At 46.1% G+C, this 21,403-nt stretch overlaps 1 protein-coding gene across 4 annotated transcripts in view; it reads left to right on the forward strand.

Moving 5' to 3' along the window:
* Tbc1d31 (TBC1 domain family member 31) overlaps positions 1-16,782 on the forward strand; it is a 52,963-nt gene extending 36,181 nt beyond the window's left edge. For 2 of the 4 annotated variants that reach the window (XM_038342533.2, XM_038342535.1), the window contains 8 exons: positions 122-274; positions 2,270-2,405; positions 5,824-5,916; positions 8,163-8,300; positions 9,470-9,664; positions 11,426-11,564; positions 14,993-15,088; positions 16,445-16,782. In XM_038342533.2, the coding sequence (XP_038198461.1) occupies positions 122-274; positions 2,270-2,405; positions 5,824-5,916; positions 8,163-8,300; positions 9,470-9,664; positions 11,426-11,564; positions 14,993-15,088; positions 16,445-16,578 (1,084 nt within the window). In that variant the 3' untranslated portion in view covers positions 16,579-16,782. Of the gene's footprint in view, positions 1-121; positions 275-2,269; positions 2,406-5,823; positions 5,917-8,162; positions 8,301-9,469; positions 9,665-11,425; positions 11,565-14,992; positions 15,089-16,022 lie in introns of all 4 variants that reach the window. The other 2 variants (XR_005286865.2, XM_038342534.2) reach the window with 2 other exon arrangements.
* The last annotated feature ends 4,621 nt before the right edge of the window (positions 16,783-21,403 follow it).

Here is a 21,403-nt window from a genome sequence, read left to right on the forward strand (position 1 = left end):
GAAAATAAAACCACATAGTGGACTTTCAGCAGGTCCTACATTTTATTTCTTGGTTGTTTTGAATTAAATTACTTCACTTTCTTGTTTGTGTTTTTATAATAATAAATATTGTCTACTTCAGGCAGACAGTTGAAAATATGCAAGCTGAAGTCGATGAACAGAGAGCTGAGGATGAGGCTTGGTACCAGAAGCAGGAGCTGCTTCGTAGAGCTGAGGAGACGAGAAGAGAGATGCTTCTGCAAGAGGAAGAGAAAATGGCCCAGCAGAGACACAGGTGCAGTCCTTGTGACCCAGCAGGGACACGGGTGCAGTCCTCATGACCCAGGACACAGGTGCAGTCCTCATGAGAGACACAGGTGCAGTCCTCATGACCCAGCAGGGACACAGGTGCAGTCCTCATGACCCAGCAGGGACACAGGTGCAGTCCGCATGATCCAGCAGGGACACAGGTGCAGTCCTCGTGACCCAAGACACAGGTGCAGTCCTCGTGACCCAGGACACAGGTGCAGTCCTCGTGACCCAGCAGGGACACAGGTGCAGTCCACATGATCCAGGACACAGGTGCAGTCCACATGACCGAGGACACAGGTGCAGTCCACATGACTGAGAACACAGGTGCAGTCCACATGACCGAGGACACAGGTATAACCCACTGCTATGGGAAACTGAGGACAGGAGTCAGATAAGTTCTGTTCCTTTGCCTTTCTTACATAGAACATTGCTTGTAAAGTTACGCAGTGTAATTTCCATTAAGCAAATATGTAAGGTAATAAAAAGTGCATATGCCACCTAAACTTTATGTCGTAAAATTCTAAAGCAGTGTTGCATCTGGCCCCCTGCATGAATTTTCAGATGTAATATAAGCTCTAATGTATTTTGAAAAACTTACTTAGCAGTGTTCACTCTAAGCCAGGCATGATTCATGCCTGTCATCCCAACACCTGGGGAGGTTGGGGCAGGAGGATTGCCAGTTTAAGGTTAGTCTGGGCTTCATAGTGAGGTTCCAGACCTGCCTAGGCTACAGAGTGAGACCTTTTCTCTGTTTTGTTCTTTTTTTAAAAAAAATCATTCTATGTTAGGCAGAAATGCTTTGTAATAGAGTATTAGAAAATCACTTTTGGTGCAACATAATTTTTGGAGCTTTTTTTGTTTGTTTTATGAGACAGGGTAGACCAGGCTGACCTCGAAGTCAAAGAGATCCACCTGCATCTGCCTCACAAGTGCTTGGATTAAAGACATGTGTCACTACCACCCAGCACAATGTAACTTTTAAAACTATATTTAATCATAACTATATGATCCAAACAAATTGAAACATAAATCGCTTATCTACTTATGCATTTAGAACCTTGGCAATGCCAAGTGTGGTGGTGCATGTCTTTAATACCACTATTTATGAGGCAGAGGCATGTGGATCTCTTGAGTTCAAGGATAGCCGGGACAACCAAGGTTGCGCAGTGAGACCCTGTCTCGAAGCCAGCAAACAAATAAGATCTTTAGCAAGAAGCTGGAGAGATGACTTAGTGGTTAAGAGTATTTGCTTACTATAGGAGAACCTGGGTTTGGTTCCCAGCACCATAAGGCATTCACAACCATCTGTAACTTCAGCTCTTAAGAGTCCAATGCTTCTTACGACTTCTACAGGCTCCAGGCATGCATGTGGTGCACATGCATGCATGCAGGCAAACACTCGTATACATAAAGTAAGGTTTTAGACTTTTACACTTTGGCAAAGGTAGAAATCTCTTGCCCAAGTTTCCCTAGTACTAGGGAAACAGGTGTGTGCCTCACGCACACTTGGGAAACTGGCTTCTCCCCGTGTTTGTTGAGTCTTATTTCTCTGGGTGATTTAGAGCAATTGCAGAGCTGATGACCTCCACTAAAGCTACAAAGGATGTGGGTGCCCTGCTTGACGCCATTGTAGTGGTTTTATGGTGATCCTCTAGTTGAAGAGTATCACTTGTACTGAAATGATGTGATAGCATTTGGCTGCAGCTTGCTGTTAGAACACTGGCCTTGCATGTAAGACGACCCTGGATTCCATCAGGGCACTGGGAAAGTAGCTCACAGGTAGACTGTTGGAAGGTAAGTTGAAAGGATGGCCAGTTGCCTCACCATGACCCTCTTGAGTACTGGTTTTGTTTCTTGTAAGCACAGTTGTGTTATAGTGGACAAAATGTGTCCAAATAGCACAAGCAACTCAGTGGTAAAAAAAAAAAAAAAAATCAAAGGTGTGTTGGAGAGTGCTTTGATATAGTTTGTTTTTCAGGCTGGCTGCTGCGAAAAGAGAGCTGAAGATAAAGGAAATGCGCTTACAGGATGCTGCTAGGAGACGCTTTCTCAAGCTTCAGCAAGATCAGCGTGAGATGGAGCTGCGCCGGCTGGAGGACGAAATTGAGAGAAAGGTTCATCAGCTTTAATCTTGCTCAAGCCCTCCCTTTAGCCTCATGGAACGAGCACCTTCAAATTACATAATGGTGCTAGAGTCCATGACAATACTAATACAGCTCCCCCAGTTCTATTTCCTTTTACATTCAGCTATCCTTTGGGGGTGGTCCTCAAGACAAGGCTTCTCTCTGTGTAACAGTCCTGGCTGTCCTGGAACTCTGGAAGTCGCTTTGTAGACCAGGCCGGCTTCAAACTCACAGAGATCCACCTGCCTCTGCTTCCCAGGTACTGGGATTAAAGATACACACCACCACTGCCTGGCTAAGCTATCATTATACCAAGAAATTAGTCAATTTAATGACTGTTTGTTTAGAAGTAAAAGCCTGCCAGGTGTTGATTGTGAACTGGGGGAGATATTCTTCTCTATGATAAAAATTCACATGTGATCAATACAGAAAGAATTCCAGTCCAGAACATCTGGAGCTAGAGAGCTGACTTCCTGTGCTTCCTCATCTCTACAGCTGAGATGTCTGGGTGTAGGTGTTTTACATGTGTAAAAGTGATTCACCATGGCGAACTCACCAGTGAATATAGCCACAGTGAAGAGAGCTGATACATAAAGACAACATGGAAAGACATTAAACAGTCTTTAAAACATGGCACAAAAATAGAAGGCAAATAAAATTTATATAAACATAAGAAAATATAAATCCTCCTCCACCTTTAAAAACACAGGAAAAGCCTGGCGGTGGTGGCGCACGCCTTTAATCCCAGCACTCGGGAGGCAGAGGCAGGCGGATCTCTGAGTTCGAGACCAGCCTGGTCTACAAGAGCTAGCTCCAGGACAGGCTCTAAAGCTGCAGAGAAACCCTGTCTCAAAAAAACCAAAAAAAAAAAAAAAAAAAAAAGACCCACAGGAAAAGATTGTAATTAACCATTTTCTAAAAACAAAACCCAGGTTAGTCTTTGCAGATGAAATGTCTCCCGATTAACTGTGACATTTCTAACTAGATAGGCTGCAGCCTGCATTCATTCACCTTTGCAGTTTGTATAGCTTTGTATGCCCTGCAGTGTATGGCTGGGATATAGCCCTTCTCTGTTGTAAGTATCTTCAGCTGGCTTTTACCTTACCTCTTTTTTTTTTTTTTTTTTTTTTTTTTTTTTTTTTTTTTTTTTTTTTTTTTTTTTGGTTTTTCAAGACAGGGTTTCTCTGCAGCTTTTTTAGAGCCTGTCCTGGAACTAGCTCTTGTAGACCAGGTTGGCCTCGAACTCACAGAGATCCGCCTGCCTCTGCCTCCCGAGTGCTGGGATTAAAGGCGTGCGCCACCACCGCCCGGCTACCTTACCTCTTAAAAATGTTAATAGTGTCATTTGTTTTTAATAATATCTTAATTTTAAAATTATTTGCAAAGTGGGTACTTGTATCAAACCTTGTGACACTCAAAGCCTAAAATATTTACCCTCTGTTACTTTGTAGAAAAGGCTTGCAGGTGTATCTGAGCATTGACTATCGGGAGTGAGTTAGGGACCTAGACAGCATGCCATTGCCCCAGCACCATTGTTAGCACCCACGTGCTGGGTAACATTGTTACTGCATAGACTTGCTTGTCTCCTCAGTCTTCACCTTCTTTGGTGCTGTCCAGCAGCACACTGAGTGACAGCAGCTGTGACTCTTTAGCCTGCCCTGGTCTTCACTCCTTGTTCTTCTTTATTTGACTCAATATTCTGAAATACTTAATTCCAAATGGAGAATCCCATCTTTCTGAGTCCTTTCTCCCTTTGACTGAAATTCTTCTCATTAGGATTGTATTCAATTTATGCATTAATCTTGGAAACTTAAAACCTAGTTTCAATAAAATATGTCTTGTAAAACGTTTAATTTAATTCTTGTTTTGTTTAGGGCTAATTAATTTTAGTTGGCTTTTACACTCTGCAGTTCTTTTAAATTACTTCATCCAGTGAATCAAATTAATAGCTTTGTATTCTTAATAAAAAGCATATATTCTTTCCCAAAAGTGGTCCATGCTCAGAACTCTGATGTCTTTATCCCAGATCCTCTTGACATACAGTGAGGTGTCCTGATTCTTCTAAGCAGCAGAGGGGAGACCCTGCATGCCCTTCTGGCTGCCTGTTCCAGTGCTGTGCTCTACTCTGCCCCAGCTCCAGCAGGGGCTGTGTACGTGCCTGTGGACATCTACACACAGACTCGTGTGATCTTCTTGTAGAGCTCTTTGTATCTCTGAAAATTCATAATCGATGACTGGGCCCTCCACAGAGAGTGGTGCTCTCCTTCCATACTCTCCTTCCCCTCTGCTGCCAGGACCAGGCTTCATGCCCAGACCTTCCCTTAGCTAGTGCTTTTCCCGTAACTTCCTCGAGGTCAGTTGCACGCTGTTTATTTTACCCCTTGAGTGTGTGTCTCTGCATCCCACGGTATCCTTATTTTTTATCCTTATGCTTCTTCTCTTGAGTATTTAATAGCACGTGCTTTAGTCAGCAGGCATTTGGTAGTGACCAAGATCACAGCCCTACAGTCATTACATGTTCGCTGAATGAATGGATGGGGATTGACAGTTGGATAGCTGATTGGTTGTGGTTTTGTTGTTTTTTTCCAAATACACATCATTTACTCTCTTCTCTCCCTTAAAAATAACTGGGTCTGTAGGCAGCCAAATACTTAGGAAGATGCTGTAGAGAGTCCCTTACCCAACTCCTGTCTTACACAACTGAGAGCCCCAAGTAATTAGACTTGGGGACAGTAGTGAGCTCCAGTAAGCACGGTCCGTGCAGAGCACAGAGCAGTCAGACAAGTCACAAGAAACCTGGACTTACCAGTTGTCAAGTCAGTTAAAGCTTTTTTACAATTGAATGCGTTATTTTTATAAGAGTAAGCATTGTTTCTCTCCACCCTAATTTGCAGTTGTTGATTTTCCGTAACTGGGAGCTGGTTGCTGTAATGGGGAAGAGTTGCCACCTGCTAGTCCGTCTGTCTACATGGGCATATGGCAGCTGTGCATGCTTTTTATTTTTTTTTTTTTTTTTTTTTTTTGTTTTTTTTTTTTTTTTTTTTTTTTTTTTAGTTTTTTTGAGACAGGGTTTCTCTGCAGCTTTAGAGCCTGTCCTGGAGCTAGCCCTTGTAGACCAGGCTGGTCTCGAACTCACAGAGATCCGCCTGCCTCTGCCTCCCGAGTGCTGGGATTAAAGGCGTGCGCCACCACCGCCCGGCTTGTGCATGCTTTTTAAAAACACAAGCTTAACCCAGATTAGCCCTCAATTCTGAGAGTACAACCAGCTACTCTGTTTTAAACCTAGTTCCTGGTGGTTGCTGTTTTTGGAGTGCTGTTAATGGAATACCCTGATTACAATATTATTAAATCTAAGAAAAATTGTGCTGTGAGTTCATAAGGACCTTGACAATTTGTGATTTGTCCATAGGTACAAATGAGAGATGAAGAGATTGCTGCCACGGCCAGCGACCTGGAAATGAGGCAGCTGGAGCTCGAATCACAGAAGCGACTTTATGAGAAGGTAGAGGCCAGCAGGCTGTGGGGGGAGCGCTGTCCTTCAGCCCCTGCAGACTGCTGCTCTGTGGTTTATATTGTGCATTTTATTTACTCTTGAAGCAGAATATCATGTCACCCGGGATTGTAAGTTAGCGCATGTCGGAATGCATATGTGCGATGCTTAGATTCGCAGCTCTCTGGCAGTGCAGTCGCAGGTCTGCGGCTCCACCTGGAGCCCAGCTTTGGCCTCACAATGGCTTCCCGTTTGCTAAGCTCTCGACAAGCCTTTATGTAGCAGGGACTGAAGTACCCTTTTTCTGAAGGCCCGAGTGAACTTTTCCACCCTGCGCAGTGCATGGTGCTCAGAACCCAGGACCCTCCCAAATCTGAGCGGCTGCATGTTGAGCATTTAGATAAGGGAGAGTCTCTGAACCTTCAGTAGGAACATGAAGCAAGAAATATAAATCTGAATTGCCTGGAATTAAATTAGCAAGCATGTGGTTAGGGTATATATTTCAGTTTTTATCATTGAAAAGAATGGTTAATGCAAGTTTTTATTTGAGAAAAACATTTTGTTACTCATTCAGTATTAATTAGGACAGTATGATGCAAGTGTCTTTCTGAATGGCTATGGATTTTCATAGTTATCATCCGTAGTGGCTGCTGTTGAGACATACATTATTTAAACTTAAATGTTTGGGCTGGAGAGACAGCTCACTGGGCAAGAGCCCCAACTGCTCTTCCCGAGGACCCAGGTTCAATTCCCCGTACATACACAGCAGCCAAAAAACCATCTGTAACTCCAGTTCCAGGGTGGAGTAGGGTACTCCACTGCCCTCTATGGCACTCTGTGCACACGTGTGCACTTAAATACATGCAGGCACAACACCCATACACATAAAATAAAAATAATAAATCTTAAATGCTTAAATTGTCTACAATTTTTAGTAATAACCATCTTTGTACATCTACCTTTTCTGTATGTAATTGAAAAATATTTTTATCTTTAGGTAATTGTGAAGGTAATTAAGCTGCTTGTAGATCATTAGAAAAATGAAAGAAAAATCTGTGAATGAAGAAACAGTTCCTGGGTCCTGAGCAGTAGCTCTAGCTCCAGGGGCTCCATGGGCATTGCACACGCATGGTACACATACATCTGTGCAAGCAGAACACTCATGCACATTAAATAACTATTCCTTTAAGAAAGAATTCCTGGGGACTGGAATTTCATCTTATAGTTTTAACACTGAATAAGCTCAGTGGTTAAGAGTATGTCCTGCTCTTGAGAGGACAGAGTTTAGCCCCCAGCACCCACATCAGGTGGCTCACAGCCACCAGTAACTCCAGTTCCAGGACCTCTGAGGACACCTGTACCCCACACAGAGACAAATTAAAAATAAATCTTAAGATAGAACACACCAGCCCTGTGTTTAATCCTAATACTGTAAGAAGAAAACTCATGTCCTTAGCAGTGGTTAGTGAGGTCATTGGCACATGCGGTTTGTGTTCTGCCTTTCTAACTTAGACCATCACGGCGGTTATTGGCGTCCCTCGTGCCCCAGCCACCATTAGCACCACCTTTCATGTCCCCAACTAGTCATCTAGTTCCATCTCTACGGATTTATCTAGCCTGTATATTCCATTCAATGCAACATATAGACAATGCCTTCTGTGGCTGGCTTCTTTCATTTAGCATAGTGTTTTCAAGGTTTATCTATGGAGTAGCATAATTCGGTGCCTTATTCCTTTCCATAGCTGGGTAATGATACGCTGTGTGCAACAAAAGCTTCTGGTCTCTGTTGAGGAGCCCAGGGGAGCTATTGTGTACACCTTCAGCACTCGGCCATGCAGCTCGCAATCCCAACTTCGCTTCACTCTCTGATGTGTAAAACTGCAGTGGTACCTGGAGTGAGAGCATGGGACCCTCCCAGGTCTGCTCACACAGCCCTTGACTTGTGATTCACATGTGGTCTCGAGGAACGGCCACCCACAGCTGCTGTGTTTCAAAGGCTGATGCAGAGCCAGGGTGGGCTGGGCATGGATCCCTTCTTCCCGAGCCATGTTCCTCAGTGTGTCACACACCTGTTAGCTGCTAGAATTCAGAAGTTGATTCTGAGCATGCTCACCATTCTCAGTGCATTTATGGAGAAGTTTTTCCGGGACCCTGCAGTTGTCAGTGAAGTCACCACTGTTTCCATTTTACTCTGATAATGAGACAGTTAGCGTTGTCCTTGGGGCCTAAACAAAGCAAAGTCCCTTTGTGCTCAACAGGATCTTACTAGAAGTCAAGATGCTATTGCAAAGGAAATTCGAGATGGTGCGGATGCCCATCGGCGGAAAGTGGCTCTTGAAGAACACATGTTCCGGAATCTACTAGAAACCAGCCAGCTGGGGAACAGGACTAGGAGGGTGAGAGCCTACTCAACTTGGGGTCCACAGCGGGAGCTGAGAGCTGGACTTCTGAGAGCTCGCATTTGGAAGTTTTTGAAGTTGCATAATCTGTTTATTTTGTTTGCCTCCGTCCTTAGAAGCCCCAGGGTTTTGTGTTTATGGGTTGTTGACTGCATTGGCCGCACAGGGCTGACATGCCCTTTGAGAGAATGTTAAGGCACATGAGGAAGCACAGAAGAACTAATAACTTGCACGTTATTCTGTCCTGCTGTGTTCTTCTCAGGAATTGTCTCCAAGAGCACAAGGTCGCAGAGCCTCAGGCTCTGCATGGTGTACAAGCCAGGCTCCCACAGCATCCTCTGGAAAACGTGCATCCAGTAATGTAGCCAGGCTCCCACAGCATCCTCTGGAAAATGCGCATCCAGTAACGTGGGATGGCCAAGTCGGGGCTGGAAACACTGGTGTGAAATGAGGGCTTGAGCCAGATTGGATTCACAGTATATTGGTGAAGACTTAAAGAAAAATTTCCAATTATTTTATAGCATTTCTTATGAAGTGCCCTTTCAGAAATGCTAGTTTAAGTGGACTGAGATTCGACGTGAGATGTTCAGAAAGAACTTTCTCTGAGGTCTATTTAACATAATGCTAAGTGTATGTGTCCCAGGCTGGCCCTGTTCTGAAAATCAGGGATGGTGGAGGCTAAAAGGAACCTTCTGCACCAGTCTCTTAGGGATTCCTCTGAAGTACTGTACTGTTTTGTTTCTCTTACAGGTTTTTGTTTTTGTACATCTGAAAAAGGACTTTTTAAAACTGCTTTTCAGGGTATTAAAAGTAGAAGTTGTTGGATCTTGTCTTTTGTCTAACCTGGGAGTTCCCAGTTTTGGCAGGAATCAGAGTCACTTAAGGAGTTAGGGTTGTTTTGAGAGAGGGTCTTACTACCTAACCTTGAGCTGGCCTTGAATTCACAATCCCATCCCGCACCCAATCCATGGCCTCTCTAAAAGCTTTTAAACTGCCTCAGCTGACCTGGTGATGAATTTAATTGGTTTATAGTGGGGCCCTGAAGTCAGTTTGGTTAAACACCCTGAAGGCTGTACCACATCGAGCAGCCTAGCAGACTCTGGGATATAGCGAGTAGACGTATCTTATATGATTTCACCTTGTTTCTGAAATTCTCTTTTTCTCAGGTAGTTGAGGACAATTTGGCTAAAGCTGAGCAAGCCTGCCTCGATGCTGACTGGCAGATTCAGGCTTTGCACAAACAGAAGTGTGACGACCAGCAGCGCAGCGAGGGCTACCAGGAAGTCGCCACTCTCCTCCGGAAGAACAGGAGGAGGGAAGTAGAAGTCTTAAATGCCATGATGAAGGAGGAAGCTAAGAAGGTAAGGGAAGCTTACAAGCGTCTTGTTAATATGCTAAGCTAATCTCTTCCCTTGCCAGCTGGACCCAGGTCTTTACTAATACAAGGCAGGAACTCTACCACTGATTATTCCCCCTCACCCGTTAATGATCACGATATAATGGGCTATACAGCAATACCACTTTTGGGTATGTACCCAAAGGATGCTCAATCATACCACAAGGATATGTGCTCAACTATGTTCATAGCAGCATTGATTGTCATAGCCAGAACCTGGAAACAATCTATATGCCCCTCGACCGAAGAATGGCTAAGGAAAATGTGGTACATTTACACAATGGAGTACTACACAGCAGAAAAAAATAATGACAACTTGAAATTTGCGGGCAAATGGATGGATCTAGAAAACATCATATTGAGTGAGGTAACCCAGACCCAGAAAGACAATTATCACATGTACTCACTCATAAGTGACTTTTAGACATAAAGCAAAGAAAAACCAGCCTACAATTCACAACCCTGGAGAACAAAGAGGACCCTAAGAGAGTCAGTCGTACGTGGATCAAATCTACATGGGACATATTTAAATGATAGGCACTGAAGCCAGTAGTAGCCGTACCCAAGGCAGCAGAACTGTAAGGAGGACAGAAGTAATTTTCTTTTTCAGGGCAGACTGAAATCAGTACCATGACTACTGTCCTCAGACACTCATCTTCCTACTCTGCAGATGTGGGAGGCTCAGGCTTTGGGTAGCCATTTAAGTAGCTAGTATCTGTCTTCCTGTCCCGCTGATACACTGTAATATCCTCTTCTGGAAGATAGTCCCTCCCTGCCCTGTCCCATGATCTCTTCCCTCCTACCTCACTCTAGTGAGGGGAAAAACCTGCCTTATAGCCCTGTCATTCAAAGACTAGAAAGAAGGTTGAGATATGGGGCAGTACCCAGAACACTGAAATCATTGGCCAGAGGAGCATAGTGGTGGGAGCCCTCTCTGTCCAAGGCAAGGATTGCTGGCACTGTCCCAGCAGACAGTGCAGTTTACTTGAAGTAAAAGAATGCATTTGAGAGTAGACCGTGAGTCCTTGTGCAGACATCTGCTGCACAGTCCTTGCATCCAGCATCCTGGCCTTAAAGTCACCTCTACTGTGGTGTGGTCTTGGGAAAGCTGGCTGACTCTGCCCCCACCAGTAAGGGGAATGATCTTTGCTACCTTTCTGGCCTCAGAGTTTGAGATTCTTTAAGTTTGTATTTAATGAATTGGTATTTTAATCACAAAATTTGTATGTGTGCTTCCATGTAAAGGCTGTAGCATTTGGGGTGTTTTAAATTCACTATTTAGTCATCCTCTGAACTCATTTTAAGATGAATTTTCTCATTTTATAGGGGAAAGAGCTGGGATCGGTAGAAATCACTAGACTTCTATGGTCAATGTGTGTTCCAGAGCCAAGCAAATAATTAATTCTCTGAATTTTGTAGTCTCTCTAATATGGGCATAGCATTTACGTTAAAGGAGACTAATTCCCATTGTTAGGAAGCTAGCTTAGTCTGGTAAGGCCTGGAACCTGTACAAAAGAGTTGCTGCTTCACTGCTAGCAAGACCTGCCTCTGCTCTTGGGGTTCTTACATAGCCGTGGGCCACCACAGACACCCCAGTTCCCACAGTACCACACAGGTCCTGTGTGTTTCTCAACTACGAAGGAGAGTAGTAGAGGAAACGGGGCTCACTCCGCGCATGTGGTCAGTTTGCACTGTCTGATGGTCTTTTTGCCCCACTCGTGTGCAGTGGAAGGAAGCCAAAGAAAAGGAATTGCACTTGGAATCAGAAAAGAGAGCCTCTGCCCTGTCAGATGCATCTAGAAAGTGGTTCTTAAAGCAGGAGACCAGTGCAGCCCTGGAACATGGTGGAGATCTGCTGTGCAAAGGTGAGTGTCCCGGGTCTGCGGCCAGGAATACATCTCCAGGCCACTTTTGTTACTTTCATTCACATTGTGCTTGACTAAAAGGGACTAGTAACCTCTCTGGGAAGAGGAGAACAGGGAGAGTAGGCTGGGGTAGAACTGACAGAAACAGAGTGCCTGTTGAGAAAACAGCCTGGGGGTGGAGGTTAGAGGTTGGCAGTGGAGGCCTTGCCCTTAGCTCAGTCCCAGCACAGAGCCTGTCACACAGAAGACAAAGGAAAGTCTCGATGCCCTGTAGAGCTGCTTTACTCCAGTTGGCTGTGCTCTCTGGAATTCTCTTAGTCTTCTGGAATCTGGTGTGTCCCCAAAGAACTATTTCTAATTTTAGTAAGGATGTGTGCTTCGCCAAACAATTAGCTCCAGGACAACAGGGTGTCAAAGTACCACAGGGATCTTCTAGGGCCTAACTGTTAGGTTTTAGGATAAAACTTGCAACCCTATCAACTGAGAAATCAAATTCTGTTGGGCTACTGAGATGACTGAGAGAAGCAGACCCCGGGTGCCACCCCTGACAGCCTGAGCTGGATTCCCAGCATCCATATGATGGAAGAGGAGAGCTCACTCCACTGTTGTCCTCTGACCTCCACGCGTGCACTGCGGCACACATGTACACACACGTGCACAAAATAAATAAGTGAGCAAATAAATGTAATTTTAGATGAAAATTATGTCACATTCTAAAGTAGAGTCCAGATAGGAGTTTTCTTTTACTACATTTTCTACTGTCAGTCTTTTGATAGTGTATGACTTTTACCTTTTAAAGCAACAGCTTCGGGCTAAAGAGATGGCTCAGAGCTTAAGACTGTTCTTCCAGAGGTCCTGAGTTCAATTCCCAGCAACCACATGGTGGCTCACAACCATCTATAATGAGATCTGGTGCCCCCTGTAGGCCTACAAGGATATATGCAGACAGAACAGTGTATACATAATAATAAATAAATCTGAAAAAAAAGAAAAGAAAGCAACATTGCCTTAAAAAAACAACTTCACTTGAAGGTTTATGTATACTATGTCAATATACAGTTTGCCTGCTTACAATATATAGTCAAGTATGTGTTCAAACTTGGTGCTGTGATGTGTACCTGTACTCCAAGCACCCAGGAAGATGAAGCTGTCGTGAGTTTCAGGTCTGTCTGAGCCACACAATAAAATTTGAGGAGAGAGAGATCAAATTTATTCATACAGTGAAATCTGATTCTACTAGAAAAAGGATGTTCCATGCTTCAGAATAGTTGACCAGGCCCCAAGTGCACCTGTCCTGTAGTTGAGACTCCTGAGGTTGGCCACATGTTTTCCTTGCCCAAGACATATATAGCCATCCATGGGCATGGGTTTTCTGCTGTGGCTACCTTAATAAGACCACCAGGGCAGGCAACTTCAACTATTCTGAAGGTAGAACAGGAAGGACTTGGAAGAAAGGAGGTGACATGTGGGACAGGTGAGCCTGCGGGGGACCAAGTGCAGGACAGGTGCCCTGGGACCCTGGCCTGAGCTCGTGTGAGCGTAACCACAGCCTCTGAGCACCATGCCTTCGGTTTTCTAGTCTCCAGGTCATAGTCAGATTCTCCAGCATCCAGGCGAGTGTTAGGAGGGCGTGGCAGACCACCTGCAGTCCCAGCGAGCCAGAGCATTCCTGAGCAAGCTAAACTGGATGAATTTGGGAACTGTGGTGCAGTGAGAGACTGCCTCAAAGTAGAGTGTGGTGGAAAGAGGAGAGCAGTGGAAGAAGACACCAGCATCTGCGTCTGTCCTCCACACACACGGACACGTGTCTGCACATCCACAGGCCCATGCACCCACACGGGAAAGAAAGATGCGTCCCCTCTGGAGCCTTAAGGAATATGCTTTGAAGGAAGAAAGGGAAAGAAGGCACTTTATTTTTATCCTTAAATGTTCTGATTTGTTATGAGCATCTTGTAATAAATTGCAGATTGTTTTAAATGCACACATACAGAACCGCATTGGTGGTGAAGCTCTGACTTAGTGGGTACAGTAACTGGCTCTCACAGGCAGAACCACACTGGGGATGCCCTGGCTCGGTGGGTGCAGCAACTGGCTGGGCAGATAGGGTTGAAGTTGTGAGTCTGCTCAGCCAGTGCTTGAGATTCTGCTGCAGGCAGAAGAAAGGCAGTGTGTGTGTGAGCAGGGAACATCACTCAACAGCTCGTAGACAGTGAACTAGACAGCAGTGGGCAGCGTGGGTTTCTGGGGCAGGCAGATCTCAGCTCTGGAAGGGTGAGTGAGAGTAGCCAGAGCCTGGCTTGTGGCTCATCTGCTCCTTGGGAAGTGGTGGCATCACCTACACAGGGACATTTGGAAGCTGATCAGCTTGTTACAGGTTCCTCTCTTATGTGAAGCTTTTTCAGTGATTTTTCTAGAAGTCCTTCCTTGGAACAATGCACATATTATTAGCTGCCTCTGTTACAAGACAGCCATACTTGATGGTGGCTTTTTTTATATCCCATTCTGCCCGCCAGTTCAACTTTGTTACCTGATAATTACGTTGTCTTGATGACTCCTTGAGGTCAAACACCTCAGTTAACTCTCCTGGATCAGGTGGGAGGTGGGCATCGCGGGTGTCAGTGAGACACCTGTCCTTGTACGCCGCGACCGTTGGGTGAGAGTTGGAAGAGATGATGGTGCTGATGGTGGAGGTAGGACAGATTCTAAAGGGCCTTACTCTCAGATGGGGGCAGTCGGATTAGGGCGGAGGGACACAGCTGAAAGGTGAGAGTGGTTTTGTGGTATTTTGTGCTGGGTATGTGTGTGTGGCTGTAAGGGTTCTCTCCTTCCACTGTGTTATCCAGAATTGACTCTGGTGTTTGGGTTTGGCAGCAATGCCTTGACCTGCTCGGTCTGTCAGCCCTGTCTGAGGAGAGCAGTTAATGCACAGCTGCGCTCCTGGGGCTTTGCTGCTGCGCTCGCTACTCTGGTCAGGCTTGCTGCTTCTGATTTGCTATCTGGACTGCGGTAGCCCACCGGGCTAGCCACCCCGCTGCCACCAATGCTCACAGTGGTTCTCAGGGACCATTTGCTAACACATTCCATAATCTCTATTAATATTTGGGATCACCACCCTGACATCTTTTACAAGGAAGGGAATCTGGAGCCTTGTGTGTGCCGGCCAGGTACTCTACCACCAAGCCGTGCTTTTAGCCCCCATGCCCACTTCTTAGCTCTCTGTTGGCCTTTGCTTTAGTTGATGTTCGTAAAAGCCATTGGCAGAGCTTCAGTGTCCATTCCTGACGCTGCACTTCCGCTGTCTGCCGAAAGCAGCAGTGTTCTTCCCAGAGCAAGAAAGGAGGGAAGTGAGTTTACCACGCACGGTTTGTCCTCAATAAATGGTTTCTGCTGGCTCTCACACCTTTTCTTCTCTCCGCCCTTTCTAACAGAAGTGCCCTGGTTGCAAAGGGAACACATGGCCTCAAACTATTTGCCCCAAACCTCACAATTAAATGGCGTTTCTGAAATGGATTCCTCCGCACAGAGTAAGTTGGTAAATAAGGAAGACTGTGGTTTTACTTTTCATGGTATTTAAGCAGCAAGCAGGCTAAAGGAGCTGGGAGAGCACAGTGGATGGATGCTTTCCTGGGGCACTGGTAGGAAGAAACGCAGAACGGGGACAGGCAGGATGGGGAGCAGCCCGAGACAGAGGTCACATCACTCCATTTCTTAAGCCCGTCGCTGCTGCCCCAAAACAGCCAGGGCAGCACTGACTAGACTAGTAACATGGATCCAACACCTCCACCCCGAGTCTATCAGACTTTTAACTGGCTCTCCAATAAAGCTGTTGTATAGATCAAGGCAAAATTTGATTTTTTTTTTAAGGTCCTTGAGCTCTCTTAGAAGACGAGCTTTATCAGAACTGTTACTAATGCCAAGTCTTGAAGTTCTCTTACCATGTGAAGTATTTTTGCTGAGTCCTGTTGTGTGGATCCGTAAATTCTATGTCAGAGTAAGAATTAAGCCAAGGATCCTTTGGGAGGCCAGTGTAACATAAGAGGTTCACAACTGGTCTCTACCCTGACACCCAGAATTAAACCTTTTCTTTTTCTCAGATTTCAATGTTTTGTTTGGGGAAGACGAAGTTCAAGGCCTTCCCCAAGCAGCTGAGCAGCCCCGGCACTCCAGTTGCAGAGATGGGGGTGGGGGTCTCACACACGCTGGAGTGGATGCATAGGCCAGATAGTCTCTCTGCACTTCAGAGCAACCGGGAGGAGCCAGCTGAGCTCAGTTTTTTGGCAGCAAAATGAAAGCACGAAAGCTGCCTTCCTTTGGGGGATGAAAATCATTTTCAGAAGCTGAAGCTATTTAAATATGTAAAGGGTGCTCCTGATTCCAGGTTCCCAGCCCCAAGATGGGGATGAAGCTCTATAAACCTGAGCAGGGTGTTACCCTAGTCTTGATCTCCCCTGCCATTAGCTACTGCCAGAACATCCCATCCCGTATTTGGGGAGGTTGCAGCGGTGCGCCTTGCAGCTCCTGACTTGGAGTCCGTCCTGTCTCCGTCCCGTTGAGCACCATGGTGGAATGTGTGCTGCCCTGAAGAGCTCAGCCCCCAGCTCAGCTGTGCATCTGATTCATACGTGTGACTGTGCTCAGTGCCCGAAGCTGTGAGTTCTCTGCTGTCATTCAGTCAGTTCAACAACAGCAACAAAAAAGCCACTTGGGTGGGAAATGAAGCCACATAGAGCAGGGTGATATGGCTGGCTTTTAGTTCAAGAAATGTTTTTAGGATATTGGTTTTTGTTATTGATTTTTATAACATAATTCCACTGAAGGGAAGTACTGTATTAGTACATCAGAAAACTCAACTGATAATAACTGTAAATTTTGTATTCAAGCTTTTTCAAGTAGGAAAACAACAGAATGGAACCACATGGAACACGATCTTCTCAAGAAAGTACGGAATCTTCGCCAGAGACTCACAGCCCAAGCTCGGAACAGGTGTCAGCCCCCTCATCTTTTGGTGACATAGAAGGCGTTTCACCATGAAACAACCCAAGAGATACCTTTTAAATCAGTGGCACTGATTTTTCAATTATTTATTCTAAATTTTTAGAAAGGTCAGACTTTTGTATAGAGAAATATGTTTATAAAATTATGTTTTCTGTTGAATTCTGATGCTTTGGGCTTGTAAAGGGTGTCTGCAGTATTTCACAATAAATGCATTTGGAAACTATTAAAGCCAGCTTGTCTTTCTTAGAAAGACCAGCACAGACTTCAGAGTCTTTAGCTGATGAGATGGGGTGTATTTTAAAGATAAAGAATAAATAAAGAGCAGGACTTCATGGTCAGGGAGGCTGCGGAGTGAGTGCAGGCGCATGCCCCAAATCTGATGGTCTGAGTTCAAACCCCTGGCCTCACAAAGTTTCGGAAGGAGAGAACCCAGTTGTCCTCTGACTACCACACACTTGGGTGCCCATCATGAGTAACTAACCTGTAATTTCAAACAAACAAGAAAACTGGGTTTGCCCCAGCAACAAGAGGATAGGGCTAGAAGCCTGCAGCTGTGGGGCTGGCTGGATGGCAGCCTCCTGCACTGCACTTCTGGACTGTGGGGCCTCTTTGTGTGACCCTGCCCTCTGCTGACAGCAGGCAGGACTGCATGGCTCCACTGCAGCGAGCCTCCCTTTCATCCCTGCAGGACCTGTGAGAGTCAGTCAGCAGGTGTCTGCAGTTCCTGACCCACTGCTTGACGTACAGCGTGTGGCTGCGATTCTGTTTTCTGGCAGGGTCAGTAAGAATCATCTTACTGTGACCCAAATGCATTTGGGAAATGGTTCTTTGTCCACAAAGAAGCACGGTAGTAAAATACTGCTCTGTCTTGGCAAACCTTGGTTTCCCGGGAGCAGTCCTGCGCCTGGGCCTTTGCAGTGGTTACAGGATAGGCATTGGATGGTGTTTTGCTGCAGAAACGGGATAGAGAATGTAGAACATGCTGAACACTTTAGTGAGAAGCCAGCTGGCCCGAAAACACTCACGTTCTGAAAAAACTGTGGCTCTGCTTGCCACTGTCCACCATGTACAGCAAACATGTCACCTCTTAAGTCCTTTAAAAGAAATGAATTTATCTCTGTGTGTATGTGTGCCTGTGTGAGTTTGTGTGCACTACATGCATGCAAGATCCCAGAGAGGTCAGAAGGTGTCAGATCCCCTGGAACAAGAGTTACAAGTGGTTAAGTCATCCTGTAAGTGCCGGGAACCCAACCCAGGTCCTCTGCAAGAATAAGTATCTTAACTGCTGGGTCATGTCTCCAGTCCCTTTTACGTTATTTTGACCAGAATTCAGACCTACTCAATTATCATTGTAAGTGTGTGTGTGTGTGTGTGTGTGTGTGTGTGTGTGTGTGTGTGTTCTTGGACATAGAATTGTAACACCACGTTTTTTAATGTTTCCATCCTTGTAGCAAAAGGCATTAAGGACTATTCTTGTCCAAGTAGTTCTCTGTTGCATTCCCTTGTTTTCTGAATCCTGTAGTAATCTACCCCATCTGCGACCTGCCGGAGGGCGCGCGGGGACTGGTCCAGCGGAATGCTACCCACAAGATCTCCATGACTCAGGGCAACAGCTAGAAGTAAAGGGCAGGTTTGGTGAGGGTCCAGTGACGATGGTGTGCCAGAGGCCTTGAGCCAGACCAGTGACTCATTGCAATGGGCATTTTGTGCGTGGGGCTGATTGAATAAAGGGGTGTACCATGTGTTAAACCACAGGTCCCAATGCCACTGGGATGAATGAAGCGGGGTTAGAAAGTTACAATAGCAAGGTAGGGTTTTTGTTTTGTTTTTAATTTGGGGGGCATGCTGCAGGGGTGAGGGATGGATATGGAGGGTCTGGGAGGTAAATGGGACTCGAGTGCACGATACAAAATTCCCAAAGAACCAAGAAAGAATTATGTTAAAAAAAATCCCCAGAGTGGGATGACCGTATCAAAGGGCCATGGGGACAGGTCCTCACGCACAGACAGTCCAAGGCTGGTGGGCTGTACTCACCATGCTCCTGTTAGCCGAGACCTGGAGCCTGCCCGTGCTGTGTTGGGGCATGCAGTGAGACAGAAGCAAGACTCAGCAGAACTGGATGACAGCCTCCCAGAACAAAAGCAGATTCCGGAGCAGACGCTGCAGGGGCATCACAGCAGCAATGCTTCTTGGTTGGTTGACAGCGTTGACTCAATATCGGCCTCTGTTTGGTGAGACTGAGACACCAACATTTGTCGGGCTTGATGCAGAGCTTAGCTCCGTAGGCTGTAGGTCACGGCGCTATATGGAATCCTGTCGCTGAATGGGGGTCAGGAGCCTTTGACGACAGCAAGACGTTTCTGCACATGCAGCAGCCAAAGACGAGTCCAGCACAAACGCACAGTGGTTCTGGGGCTTCTCCAGGTTCCATAGTGCGGCATCACTGCCGCCTCCGCTCCGAACACACACGTGCACCTCACTGTACCTTACACTGTGCCATGAAATACCAAAGACCACTGCTTGAGACATCTGGGCTCTGATTCAAGATTTTTACTGTATGCTATAGATTCCAAGGCTTTTACTGTGCATGCTGAGTTTTTTTGTCCTTCTGGAAAAATAATGGCTTAATTCCAAAACAGACTTTTAATATATTCCTACCGCCATTCCTCAGAACGCAAGCATCAAATTAGTGTATTTAAGATTGTATCATAGTTAGAATATTTGGTTTAAAATACTGCTGCAGCTATGGCTCAATGGCTCAATGGTAGAGTGTTTGGAATCATCCCAGCAATGTCAAAATTACTGTTTGAGTTTAAAAAAAAAAAAAATCACTAAGCAAATTTTGGCTAGGGATTGAGTCAGAATTTCCAACAGTTTCTGAAATGGCCCAGAACATACTTTGGCCACTGTGTTCTACATATTTATGCAAAGCAGGGTTCTCAACATTAGCAATTATAAAATAGAAATATCAACTTTGTGAGGTGGACTTCGTGCTCCTGCTTTCTTGAGGCAGAACTTGGTAGCCCAGGCTTGCCTCACACTTGCTGGGTAGCCGAGAATGACTTTGAGCTAACCTTCGTGCCCCCACCTGCCAAGCGCTGCGGCGACAGGCTGGCACTACCATACCCAACAAAACACCAGTCAGCTCTGAAGAAGGCTGAAGGTTATCCGCACATTACAGTATCGCGTTCTCAGCCGAGATTTAATACGCTGTATAAAATTAAGTAAGTGCTTCCATCTTATCCGCATGCCAGTTTGCTTTTATTTTTAATAAATGGTTAAGTTATATGTATACACAGAATTGCTGTTTAAAACTAGTCGTAAAATGAAAATTGCTCCCTAGGACTACTGGGAAGATGGCGGACAATCAGAGCTTCTTACACTGGTCTTTCAACAACCCCCCCATGCCCAAAACACAATCAAGTTATTTTTCAACACACACACACACACACACACACAAAAAAAAAATTTGTGGCTTCTCAGTAAATTTTATTCATGTATTTATTAATATGCTTATAAACCCGGGGTCATGTAAAATTTTCTCAGGCCTAAAGGGGAAATAAGTGGAAAATCTTAGAAATCCCCAGTGTAAACAATGCTCTTCAAAGCTTAGGAAGCTAGGAACGGAATCGTGGGTTTATGACATAACCCCACACACCTCCCAACTAACTCCAGGCTCTGAGCCAAAAAGGAGGCCTTCAGTCAGGCATCCAATGTGAAATTATCCACCAACCTGAGAAACTCCGTGGTGACTCTGCTGGCCAAGAGCGAAGGTAAGAAACGCCACCACCTGTAATGGTAGTCTGTGGTAGCAGGGACCCAATGGGCTTTGCGGTTCCCCAAGTCAGCAATGGGCAGCAAGGTGCAGCAAGACAGTCTTAGTCAGGGCTCTTTGGCTGCTGACTGTGTCAGACTGCTAAAACGTAGCTCGGTGTATGCAGAAGAAAGACTCCAGATCCAAAGGCCCAGACCCCAACCGGAGTCACACCGTGGACCTGAGACTCAGTTTCCACTTACCGTAATTCCCTTATCCCAGCTCCGCAACCTCTTGGCTGAAGGGGAGGGAGGCTGTAGGCCCGTGTTCGTTCGCTAAGTGTTCTCTAAGCCTTCCCCAAGGACTCTTTATTGAATGAAAAAGGAGGAAAAGAAAACCCCACACCTGGCAGGGATTACTAGACTACGACCCGACTAACTGCGGACCACGAGAGATGGGGCTCGGGCAATCCAGGGGAGTCTTCCGGGGAAGTTTGAATCCCAGGGAGTGGAGGAGGCCAGGAAACTAAACCGTGCCTATCCTCGGAGTACCCGAATTGGCCACTGAGCTAAACACACCCCAGAAAATGACAGACTCCCCACGCTGCCCCCCGACTCACTGAAGAAGGGCTGTCACTCTGGGAAGAGTCCTCCCCGCCGCAGTTATCCCGCGCAGGGGTGCAGCTTGGAAAGTGGAGCGGGTTATAGTTGACACACCGCCACCTAACTTGCTATTTGACCCGTGGTGGCCCGGCAGCCGCCTGCAGGAGTGGCCGAGGCCCCTGCGGTCCTCGAGCCTGGGCGGGTCCCCACCGCTCTCCGCCCGGCTCCGGGCCCCTCGCACCGCACGGCTCACAGCACCCAGCAAAACTGTACAGCCTCCCAACCCGGGGCTGTCCTCGTCCCCAGCGATTAAAACTATTGCCAGCCCAAGGGCAGGGTAAGGATCAACAGGGCCAGGGCCGCCTAGGGCGTGCCAGCCAAGGAAAGACAGTCTCCGCGCTGCGGCCGCTTCGCGTAACTTTCAAACCTGGACAATACAATTCATTTCTGGCAAAGGTATTTTAGGTCTGAAACGATCAAAATTACTG

This window comes from Arvicola amphibius, chromosome 9 (genome assembly GCF_903992535.2).
Source record: "Arvicola amphibius chromosome 9, mArvAmp1.2, whole genome shotgun sequence".
In the NCBI taxonomy this organism is placed as follows: domain Eukaryota; kingdom Metazoa; phylum Chordata; class Mammalia; order Rodentia; family Cricetidae; genus Arvicola; species Arvicola amphibius.